Source organism: Amphiura filiformis, chromosome 13, assembly GCF_039555335.1.
Source record: "Amphiura filiformis chromosome 13, Afil_fr2py, whole genome shotgun sequence".
Lineage (NCBI taxonomy): Eukaryota > Metazoa > Echinodermata > Ophiuroidea > Amphilepidida > Amphiuridae > Amphiura > Amphiura filiformis.
In genome coordinates, this window is record NC_092640.1 from 63,419,669 (window position 1) to 63,432,679 (window position 13,011).

General features: G+C 34.6%; 1 protein-coding gene across 1 annotated transcript; it reads left to right on the forward strand.

The window, feature by feature from the left end:
• Window positions 1–9,271: 9,271 nt before the first annotated feature.
• On the forward strand, window positions 9,272–12,514 carry LOC140167357 (uncharacterized). Its single transcript, XM_072190671.1, has 2 exons — window positions 9,272–9,365; window positions 11,216–12,514. Exon 2 carries the CDS (start codon window positions 11,396–11,398, stop codon window positions 12,419–12,421), a length of 1,026 nt encoding a protein of 341 aa, XP_072046772.1. The 5' UTR covers window positions 9,272–9,365; window positions 11,216–11,395; the 3' UTR covers window positions 12,422–12,514.
• The last annotated feature ends 497 nt before the right edge of the window (window positions 12,515–13,011 follow it).

Sequence of the window (13,011 nt, forward strand, 5' to 3'; positions counted from 1 at the left end):
GCGGGATTGTAACTATCTAAAATATCCTGACAAATATCCAATTAGCTTCAGCTATTAGCTATTAAGATATTTGGATATTATTAAAGGATATTATGGATAATTTGGATAATAGTTGCACCTACTGATATTTTGGATATTTGGATATTTTAGATAATTTGGATATTAGGCTATCAAGGATATTATGGATATTTATATATTTCAGATATTTGGATATTTTAGATATTATGGCTAATTAAGATATTTTAGATATTTTGGATATTATTATGGCTAATTAGGATAATTTGGATATTTGTTATATTTTCATATTATTATGGGTCATGAGGATAATTTGGATATTTCAGATATTTGGATATTTTAGATAATTTGGCTATTATTAGGGCTATTTTGGATAATTTGGATATTATTGTGGCTAATTAGGATAATTTGGATATTTCAGATATTAGGATATTTTAGATGGGTCTTTAGGATAATTTGGATATTTCAGCTATTTGGATATTTTAGATAATTTGGATATTATTAGGGCTATTTTGGATAATTTGGATATTTTAGATATTTTGGATATTATTAGGGCTATTTTGGATAATTTGGATATTTTAGATATTTTGGATATTATTATGGCTAATTAGGATAATTTGGATATATTTAATATTATTATGGGTCATTAGGATAATTTGGATATTTCAGCTATTTGGATATTTTAGATAATTTGGATATTATTAGGGCTATTTTGGATATTTTTGATATTATTATGGCTAATTAGGATAATTTGGATATTTGTGATATTTCTCATATTATTATGGGACTTTAGGATAATTTGGATATTTGGATATTTTAGATAATTTGGATATTAGGCTATCAAGGATAGTATGGATATTTATATATTTCAGATATTTGGATATTTTAGATATTAATTTAGGTATGTCACAGTGGCTGCACAATAATTCTGCTACACTGTGCATACAAGCATAACAGTGAATTGAAAAGCGCGCGCTTCAAAGTTGGCCAATTTTAATAGACATCCATGTCGACAAATGAATTTCCTCAGTATGCTTCATTTATCCAAATTGTTTGAATTTTTAATATATGGTGTGTGAAGCCTTTCCGAGGCTACCATCGGGTCCCTCAAAATTAAAAATTGTTTTGTTTAAGAGCTACTGCCTGTTTTTATGGAGTTTTGAAGATCGCTCATAAATCAGTAAAATATAGGCCTATTGAAATAAAGGGACCTACCACCATTTAGCTGAAATACTAATCTTTCTTAGCATGTAAATTATTTCCGTCGAAAACGAATGAAACACTTCGAGAAAACTAGTTGAAACAAAACATTATATCAAAGATATTTTTAGGGAGTAATTTTCCAAACCTCAATAGCTCTAAGCCATTGTGTGTGTCCAAGGCCATACTATTTTTGTATACGCGGTACAGTGGGGATAGCTTTTCCGTTTACCATTTGTCATCCCATGTTAATCCAGATAACAAAATGTTCATTTAAAGTCTCATTGCAAATGAATTATGATTTTTACTTTTCGGATTTGGCTTTGAGCAATGGTGACACATACCATGTTAACAGAAAAAAATTAAAACTCTATTCAAGACATCGTCAAAATGTCAAACTTTGTATGTTTTGTATTATATTTAAGTAATTAACTGCAGTTTCTTTATTCAACATCATAACAGGTTCATACTTGACATATTTATGGTGAATGAATAGACTTTCATTAAATATTGAAAAAACACAAAATTACTCATGCCTAATTTACATAAAAATATCATGAATACATAATTACCTGTAATTAGCTAATTTGCATAATTAATTACTTTTTGTGCATTTTTGTTATCAATTGAAATAACTCTGTATACATGTGTGCAAAAAAACCGCACCCTGATATCATGTACGGTTTTCTATTGGCATCAATTTTGCATATTAATTAACTGAACTTAGTCATTTTTTCACCTTTAATTTGTCTGCAGATTGGCTGAATTTGCTAAAATAGTATATTTGGTTAATTTATTATAATTATTCAATGATAGATTTTTAAATTTTGTTTTCTTTAACGAAGTTAAGAAAAGATAGGCATTTAACCTGTGGTACTTAAATTAACGCTGCTTTTTCAAGCAATCGTCCAAATAAACCTTCAAAATCTCGTAATGTGCCAATTTTGTCATTATAGCCATTTGTGGCAGGTTTTAATTCCATTTACGAGCATCTTAAAATTGACACTACATCACAATGCATTGACCGATTTCAATTCCGTTTTTTGATTTTTGATGCTTTAATAAAGCTCATTCATGTAGAAACATTAAATAACGTTTTTCTGCTGCGCTTATTTTTGAGGTGATATACCTATGGCTAATTAAGATATTTTAGATATTTTGGATATTATTATGGCTAATTAGGATAATTTGGATATTTGTTATATTTTCATATTATTATGGGTCATGAGGATAATTTGGATATTTCAGATATTTGGATATTTTAGATAATTTGGCTATTATTAGGGCTATTTTGGATAATTTGGATATTATTGTGGCTAATTAGGATAATTTGGATATTTCAGATATTAGGATATTTTAGATGGGTCTTTAGGATAATTTGGATATTTCAGCTATTTGGATATTTTAGATAATTTGGATATTATTAGGGCTATTTTGGATAATTTGGATATTTTAGATATTTTGGATATTATTAGGGCTATTTTGGATAATTTGGATATTTTAGATATTTTGGATATTATTATGGCTAATTAGGATAATTTGGATATATTTAATATTATTATGGGTCATTAGGATAATTTGGATATTTCAGCTATTTGGATATTTTAGATAATTTGGATATTATTAGGGCTATTTTGGATATTTTTGATATTATTATGGCTAATTAGGATAATTTGGAATTTTGGATATTTGTGATATTTCTCATATTATTATGGGACTTTAGGATAATTTGGATATTTGGATATTTTAGATAATTTGGATATTATTAGGGCTATTTTGGATAATTTGGATATTATAGATATTTTGGATATTATTAGGTCTATTTTGGATTATTTGGATATTTTAGATATTTTAGATATTCTTATGGCTAATTAGGATAATTTGGATATTTGTTATATTTTTCATATTATTATGGGTCAATGGATAATTTGGACATTTCAGATATTTGGATATTTTAGATAATTTGGATATTATTAGGGCTATTTTGGATAATTTGGATATTATAGATATTTTGGATATTATTAGGTCTATTTTGGATTATTTGGATATTTTAGATATTTTAGATATTATTATGGCTAATTAGGATAATTTGGATATTTGTTATATTTTTCATATTATTATGGGTCAATGGATAATTTGGATATTTCAGCTATTTGGATATTTTAGATAATTTGGCTATTATTAGGGCTATTTTGGATAATTTGGATATTTTGGATATTATTGTGGCTAATTAGGATAATTTGGATATTTCAGATATTAGTATATTTTATATATTTTGGATATTATTATGGCTAATTAGGATAATTTGGATATTTTTAATATTATTATGGGTCATTAGGATAAGTTGGATATTTCAGCTATTTGGATATTTTAGATAATTTGGATATTATTAGGGCTATTTTGGATAATTTTGATATTTTAGATATTTTGGATATTATTAGGGCTATTTTGGATAATTTGGATATTTTAGATATTTTGGATATTATTATGGCTAATTAGGATAATTTGGATATTTTTAATATTATTATGGGTCATTAGGATAATTTGGATATTTCAGCTATTTGGATATTTTAGATAATTTGGATATTATTAGGGCTATTTTGGATATTTTGGATATTATTATGGCTAATTAGGATAATTTGGATATTTGTGATATTTTTCATATTATTATGGGACTTTAGGATAATTTGGATATTTCAGATATTTGGATATTTTAGATAATTTGGATATTATTAGGGCTATTTTGGATAATTTGGATATTTTAGATATTTTGGATATTATTAGGGCTATTTTGGATAGTTTGGATATTTTAGATGTTTTAGATATTATTATGGCTAATTAGGATATTTGGATATTTGTTATATTTTTATTTTATTATGGGTCAATGGATAATTTGGATATTTCAGCTATTTGGATATTTTAGATAATTTGGCTATTATTAGGGCTATTTTGGATAATTTGGATATTTTGGATATTATTGTGGCTAATTAGGATAATTTGGATATTTCAGATATTAGTATATTTTAGATATTTTGGATATTATTATGGCTATTTTGGATAATTTAGATATTTTATATATTTTGGATATTATTATGGCTAATTAGGATAATTTGGATATTTTTAATATTATCATGGGTCATTACGATAATTTGGATATTTCAGCTATTTGGATATTTTAGATAATTTGGATATTATTAGGGCTATTTTGGATAATTTGGATATTTTTGATATTATTATGGCTAATTAGGATAATTTGGATCTTTACTAATTAATCTAATCCCAATTGGTGTGATATTTTAAAAGTCCTCCCTCCTGGCCCTGTTGGCTATTTAATAGTGACATGCCTTCAGGGAGTTCTTGCTGATATGCGGGCGTAGCGAGCAGAACTTTTTATTGGCCCATGATCGGCGCGGGGTGAAATTTGACAAGGGCTCCTCGCCCTTTCCCTTGCCCTTTGGTCAGAGGGACACTTTTTTCTTTCATTTTTTTGTCATGGGGCAGCCCCGCTGGCTACGCTACTGGTACTGGCTACGCTACAAGGACAAGGTGGACTAAATTTTATAGCCCACTGCAAATCCATAAAATACAGTGGCTGAAACCCGATTGGGCGTCCAAACTAGTATGATAGCAACACCACTTATGCCCAGGTCAACTTCAATCAATTAAATGTACATGCACAGGAAAAAAAATTACACAAGTTGGTCACGTATAAAAATTGACTATGCGGAAAAGTGTGAAAATGTCAATTTACTTTCTGTGTAAGAGTTGGACACGAGTTTGTTGAGTAAAACTAGTGCATTATTTTAAAGAAAAGTACGCAGTATTCATGCATTAGTATGTAAATAAATGGAATTAAATTTTAGGCTAATTTGGTCAGGGCGAGTTTTATTAAGGGTGCTCAATACTAAATAAATTTTATTTTCCGTAATTTGATGAATTTTAGGCCGCATTTTGGTTTCATGTTGCTAGTTGCTTTTAGGGGCTATCATTTTCTTCGGAAGGGGGGTCCAAATTTAGAAAAAAGTTGGCGTCAATAAAATCGTGACCCCCACTTTTTCGGTACCAAAAATTTTATGATCCCCCTATTAAAAAACAGTTGTAAGCATATCTTAGTCTTTTAGAATAAAATAAACACACTATGGTCATCTTGGTCATCTACATTGAATTTGGTCATCAAAAATTTTATGACCCCCTATTTCAAATAATAATAATAATAAAGTTCATACAAAATTGTCAAAAATTCATCAAAATTTGAACATTTTTGAAAGAAAAATAATGAAAAATAGGGTCATAAATGAGAGATTATTGGCAGTTTGAGGGGGGAGTGAAGCAATGTTTGGCAGGTCAAAGGGGGAGCAGATTCGGGGCACAGATATTTTGGGCATCACTAGTATAATCGCCCTAAAATGTGCAGGAAAACGTTAGAAACACGTTCAAATCATGCACAATTTCCTGCTTGCCACACTCGATCATGATGCACTGGGTTCCCCAAAATCTGCAAAGGTTTTTGGCACATCAAAAAGTGACGAGGGGGGGCTGTTTTTGGCACGTGGGGGGGGGCAAAGAGTTTTGACACGGCCAAATGGGGGCCGGGCACCCGGGCGAGCGATTTTCGGCAGACAGTCGGTCGATTGTTGTGATCGAGTGCATGGCCTTCTTTTCCTTGTCCTTTGTCAAATCTGTTTCTCACTTCTCTTTCCATACAGACCAGCTAGCATGCTTATAGGTTTTTAGCCTGGCTTGAGCATTTTGTTTGAGCCTGCATGGTCCCATCAGGAGGTGTCTCCACATGGAGCGACCCTTTTAACAAACAAACAAACAAACAAATACACATAATTTTATATTGCACAACCCCTTAGGGGCTTGCCCCCCCCCCCTCCTCGGTCCGCCAAAACTTCGCTTTCCCCCAGCCGGCCTCTCGGCATGCCAAAAATTCTTTGCCCCCCCCCCCCCCTTCATGCCAAATTTTTCGGATCCCAATAGCTCCCAATTTCCGGTTCATAAATACTTTGGTGGGGGGGGGACTGGGCAAAGTGTGGGGGGGGACACAAAAAGGTTTGAGTTGCACAAAGGGGGGGACCAAAAAGTTTTGGTTACTAAAGGAGGGGGTCAAAAAAGTTTTAAACAAGAAAATACCAAAAGAACATACCAAAAGAACAAGAGCATGCAAAATTTTTGCCCGCTACGCGCGCATATGTACAAATAAAGCCCTTTTTTACCTTGATTATGGCCAAAAATAGTGTAAAATACATTTTTGGCGCGCTACGCGCGCTCACTACCGGTATCCCATTAGGCCAAGTCAAAATAAAAATATGTTTCTCGTCCAGGCTTTTAAAAATTAGGAGGATGATGGGCTTTTTATTTTCTATTTTTTATTGGAAAACGACGCTAAATACCTGTATTCGGCACCATATTTTAGGTATTCATACAGATTGATATCTGAGAAAAGGAGGAGGCCCTTTTTATTTTGTTGTTTTGAGAGGTAGGCCCCTCTAGTGATCACAAAACTCTTCTTAAATGATGTATTATGCATCTACAAAGCCGTAAAATAAGTTTCAACTTCTGAAACATCTTTTTCAACATGTTATAACTGAAAGTCTACAAAATAAAAAGAAATGTGAAAAATCTTCAAAAAAGGAGGAGGGCGTGGACGAGAAACATGTATTTTTTTTACTCTGCCTTAAAGCCTTTTTGGAATCTCAAAGACTTTACATGTAGGCCTATTGTATTGTATTGTATTGTATTGTATTGTATGTCATTGTACATTGTATGTATCCCACTGATAATACCCCTTAAGCGATGGAAGTCAAAATTTTCACGCGCTTCGCGCAAAATTTCAGGACGAAGTCAATTGAAAGATCAACTTCATTATAACCAAAATTAATTAGTGATAGACCCTATTTGTGCTCCGCGCGCAATAATTTTTTCAAGAATCGGGAGCGACACCTATCCTTAGCCCTGAGTGTCACAAGCCCTAGCTACCCCACTGTCAATTTCCATTTTTTGTGTTACTTTTATGTATTCAATTATTGGTTATAAGAATGAAATATAATTGTATTTTCAAAAAATTAGAATACATAAATTGAAATTAAACTTCATACAAGTCACAGCATGTGAAAAACACCTTCAACTTTCATGTTTTTAGAAAACAGACCTATTATAAATAAATGTAGGCCTATAATTGCCGGGTATAATTGTGACTGACTTGCACAAATGGAGTACCCCCCCCTCCCAGACTGTTTTAACCTCTTGGAAAGGGGGGGTCAAAAGTTTTGTATGTCTAAAGAGGGGTCAAAAAGTTTTAGGTTCTCTGGAGGGGGGGGGGGGGAAAAAAAAGTTTTGACTCCAAAATTTCCAAGTGCCCAGCCCCCCCCCCCCCACCAAAGTATTTATGAACGGTCCCTAAATGGTCTAGGCCTATATACATGTTGCGAGCGCAGCAAGCATATCAACACCTTTCTATGTGAAAAGTAACATGTTTTTTACCCAAAATAATATTCACTACACAATGAAAAGCAATAGTGACCTTGATGAACGCGAGCTGTGTGGAGTCATGCTGAAATATGAGATCGTATAGTCTACGCAAAGTCTACGCTTGGTCGTATTTCACGTAATGCGAATTATGCTGTGCCATATAGGCTGTGACTAAGACTGGCAGACCCAGCGAGTTATCGAAGGGACTAGAATTGACTTCTGATTAGGGGGTACCCATAGTTTTTTGTATGCGGCGAGACTAAATTCAGGTCTATTATAACCATTTTTAGATGACCATTAGGGAAAATGTCTATACAGTCGATTAACCCGAAAACATTTTTAATAACGTGGCGCTATTTCGTAGAGTGACTGTTGGAACAGGGCAGGTTTGACAGGAAAACCCAGAAAAACTTGATCTCACGCAGGTAAAGGAACAAAATGAGTGAAAAGATGGAATAAATAAAAAATTCAGGCGGGTTTATGGAAGCACCTACAGCTTCAAAAAAATAATTTTAGGGTTAAAGAATATCTCAAGGTAATATAAACGTGGGTATAGAATTCTGAGTTCACTAGTTCGAAATTGACGGCGATTTAAAGAAAAATTTGGTCATTTTTAGCCAGTTTTCTGTTGCGTTTTGAATGGCCAAGTCTGCCGTGAATTCACTGATTCTGAAATGTTACTAAAGGTTTTGATATGCAGGAAAATTAAGCGTTTCTGTAGCGTTTTCCTAAGCCTTTTTAGCGCGTTTTATTTAAAAGGCGCCCATGAATGTGTGCCAAAAATTGCTTGCCCCCCTCTCGGCTGGCCAAAAATTGCTTACCCCCCCCCCCTTTCGGCTCGTCAAAAATGTCTTGAGTTCGAATTAGGCCGTGTAAAATTAATATTTTGGTTCTCGTCCCCTCCCTCCTCAATTTCTGGGATTTGTCAGATTTTTTTTTTTTTTTTTTTTTTTTTTATATTTTTTTAGATTTTTCAATTTTTTAGACTTTGGAATGATTTATGAAATCTTCATACATATAAATAAGTTTATTAGAGAACAAGCATCACTTCCAAGTCTTTTTGTGGTACTCTAGGGGTTTATCCTCAGAATCTCACATTTGAAAAAAAAAAAAAAGGGCCTCATCGTTTCCTCGAGCACTGTTGGAAAAAACCGAAAACTACTGACAAAACAAATTTTACAAAAAAAAAAAAAAAAAACAAAAAAAAAAACACCTCCCTCCCTCATCAATTCATGAAAATCCTCTGGACGAGAACCAAAACATTAATTTTATACCGCCTTAAGGAAAAAAAAATGGTTGTCCCACGGACAACCAGGTTACAATTTCTGGTTGTCCGTCTAAGTTTTTGGTTGTACGTATGTACAAAGGTCCATTTTGGCTACAGATTTATGGTTGTCCTGCGGACAACCGAATCAGTATTTTTGGTTGTCCAGCCACTTTTTTAGTCAGTTGTCCCGGGCAACCGGACAACCAAAATTTCGAACGCTGATATTATTTTTATAATGTCATATAATTTTCGGAGATTTATTTAGTGATGTGCACCCTTATACACTGCTTGTGTACGACAGGCTTGATTTAGTCACACAAAAATTACTAGCAAAACAGATTATTTGTTTGCAATTTGTATGAGATGTTTTCCTTCTGCGGGGCCTATTTTGTCTACCCAGTAAGCAATGGTAAGCAAGAACTAGTAGTCAGTCATTTTGTCAGTTATTTGGCCAGCGTGTAAACCACTATAAACGTGACATTTTCATAATTAAAGTAGTACTACTGTACTCAGGTCCCGACTTTCACTTTACTTTTAAAGCTTAGTTGGCTAGTATCACTGTCAGTGCAGTGCAGGGCTGTCAACTCTCACGCATTGGGTCACTTTCTCACGGTCTCACGCCAAGGTAGTATAATCTCACGGCTAAGTAGTAAATCTCACGCAAAAAGCTGGAAAATTAGTAAAATCTCACGCATCATCATGAATAATTTGTTGTTCCTACACCCCAACCACCCCCCCCCCTGGTTTTCACATTCTCGAGCGCTGTGGCTCAAATAATCATGGGTCAAAATGAACATTAACATTGGAGTCGGCAAATCCCGGTACGCCTCCTGTCTCACGTCAAGCAATTCCAAAAAGTTGACAGCCCTGTCAGTGGCGTATCGTGGCCGCTCCTATCCGGGTGGGTGGGGGCTAGGCCTACAGGAAATGTAAATTTTCCGCCCCCTGCAGCTACATCCCAAAAAGGTTGACCCAAAATCTATAAAGTGGTGGTTAAAGGTCTTACACCCAGTAGTAGTACACCCCCCAAATATCCCAGGGACTGCCGTTTGAGAGGAGTGAGAGCAATCACTCCTCTACAGCTCTTCTTAAGTTGCATTGCAAGAGCGGTTTATAGCTCCTCTAGATCACTCATTAAATTCTTTATGCTTTAATGGCTGCAGGTGCAAACAGCTCTTCTAAAGCTCTTCTTGAAGAGACCAGAAGAGCATTCTACAGCTCTTTTCTAATTTTCAAAAGGCAGTCCCTGTTATCCCCACTGCCTCAAGCGGTGGCCCTGCCTGCGACCAAAAAGTTATATAGTTACATTAGTTTTCCATAATTTTCCACCTATTTTCATTTATCATTCTTCTTGCGCCCTTCTACCCCACCTTTTTTCTTTAATAATTCTCCTTGCACTTCCACCGCCCTTCTTTTTTTGCTGCCCTTGCTTTAACCCCAAAATCTCCCCCAAAATATACTCGTGAGTATTGTCATATTTTGGTTGAGAAGTCTAGCCATGAATGTGTTTGCCGATGAACTTCACATTCGAGGCCAGAGACTGTTGCATTCGAAATCTGTTCAGATTCGCTGAAGCATGACACAGTCCATCATAAAATCACTGTCAATATGCTGGTTGAGTTCAAATTTATGATCTACAGAAGTGGATATAATTAGTTGAATGGTGTAACCTACTGCCATGCACACAGTTTAGCCTAGCATCTTAGTTTTAAGATACTGCTTTGCATTCCCTTTTTGATAAACAATTCTCATCAGCTATGCCATTCCATAAAACACAACTCATCCCCAGTCACCACTCTGCTCAAAGAAAATGGGACTGCTGACTTTGGATTATGACCTTGTGACCACCATATATTAACACCGAACGTCAGGGTCTTAGCTAGAAATTGAGGGTTGCCCGTCATTTGAAAAAACTGCCTGTCCTAATTTGACCTTTAAAACATTTACAAGACTTCTATAGCCCATTGGGGGTTCAGAGAGTTCAAATATCTGCTGATATGGCCTTGTTCTACAAATCTGGTCTACTAAAAAGACCAATTAGCTTCTCAAAACATACAATTTATAACATAGCATCTGTCAAAGGCATTAATTTTGCCCGTCCCAGGAGCAAACTGCCCGTCTAAAATGACGGCCAGACGGGTGGCTAGCTAACACCATGCCGAACGTAGGCTCAACCCCTTTCATCTCCAATCTGAGATCAATATTAATGATACTGACTTAATAATAATATTTTGCTGTTTTCCAACTTGTTTTTTACAGCTCGTCATGTGAATGCAGTGTGTCCGGGTCATATCGTTCAAGGAGGTTTTGTGATGATTGAAAATATGAAGTCCTGAACAGATGATTGACAATTTGACGGTAGATTAGTACTTTTGATGACTTTTGCAACAAATTGTGATTTGCAACAAATTCATCCTTCACTTAGAAAAAACTTAAAACATGAAACCTTTAACTCGGATATTGTGGAGTTTACTTTTCTCCTTCGACATGCTACAACAACACAGCAAAAGACATCGAAGCAAATATCAAGGACTTAAGAATAGTTTCAACAACCCACAGGAGAAAAGCAGCAAAGTGAGCAAACCGACACCACACAAATGTGACTACTGTTATAAATCGTTTTCAAGACCAGGCTCATTAACATTCCACATAAGAAGAACTCACAAATTGGATAGATTTTTTAATTGTGAATTTTGTCAACGAAGCTTTCCTAATCGGACAAATCTCAAAATTCATGCAAGAACTCATACCAAAGAGAAACCTTTTCAGTGTGAGTATTGCTCAAGGTTGTTTGCCCAAAGACCTCATTTGATTCAGCATATTCGACTTCACACCAACGACAGACCACATAAGTGTGAAATCTGCGATAAAAGTTACACAAATAGACCGCAACTTAAAGTTCATTATCGCACTCACTCCAGAGAGAAACCGTTCCAGTGTGAAATTTGTCAGAAATTCTTCGCTGATAGAGCAAATAGACTCAACCACATACGAGTGACACATGAGAAAGAGAAACGTTATCAGTGTGATTTTTGTCAAAAACCGTTCGCAACAAGTAACCAAGTCAAAGAACATACTCGGATCCACACTAAAGAGAAACCGTATAAATGTGAATTTTGTGAGAAGCAGTTCGCTAGGAAAAATCATTTGACTGTCCATATTAGACAACATACAGAGGAGAAGCCTTTTAAGTGTAGTTATTGCAACAAAGCATTCAAGCAAAGTGGTAATTTAGCGCAACACATTTTAACCCACACAAAAGTGAAACCCTATCAGTGCAAATATTGTGAAAAGAGTTACACCCAGAGAACTAATTTAAATCAACATTTTCAAAGTGCGCACACTAATGAGAAATCTTTCCAGTGTGATTTATGTGATTCATCATTTGCATGTCGGGGATATTTAAGGAGACATTTTAGAACTTGCCATAGAGGAAAAGAAGAGAAATCTAAGGCAGTTTCATGAAGAGTGACTTTCTCCCAAGTTATTATTTTAATGAAATAAAATAATATATAATGCTTAGGTCTTCAGTTGTTCTTGATGAAATAACTTCTGAGTCATTTTTTTACCTGTACACTTGTTCTTTAACCAGTTTTTATCTGTCATGCCGAACGCTCACTATGTTGAAGGTTTGCTACATCGAAAAATAAGGTTCAGTACAGCTGCTAAGCTTCCAATTTTGGTCCAGTTGTGTACTTGTAATAAAAGCATGAGAGTTTTTGCACAAGAAGTACATGATCCAAAGTTTATTTTAAGATATAGAACTATTTCGGATTTGACCCACATAGTTATCGCTAGAGGTAGCGAAAGGTCTTACTGGGGTAAACATTTGAAAATGTTCCAATCTTGTTTAGAGATACATTCAATCATTTCTCTGATAAATGTCAAGAAGATTCGAGCATTTTAAATATGTACCCCTGTATGATTTTTTGTAACCTGTAGAAGTCACTATGGGTGAATTTAAATTGCCTCCCTGTCTTAAAATAAACTTAGGTGCCCAATGCAGGGGCTTAGCCAGGGGGAGCCAGGATAAAATGGGGACAGCAAAGAGTAAA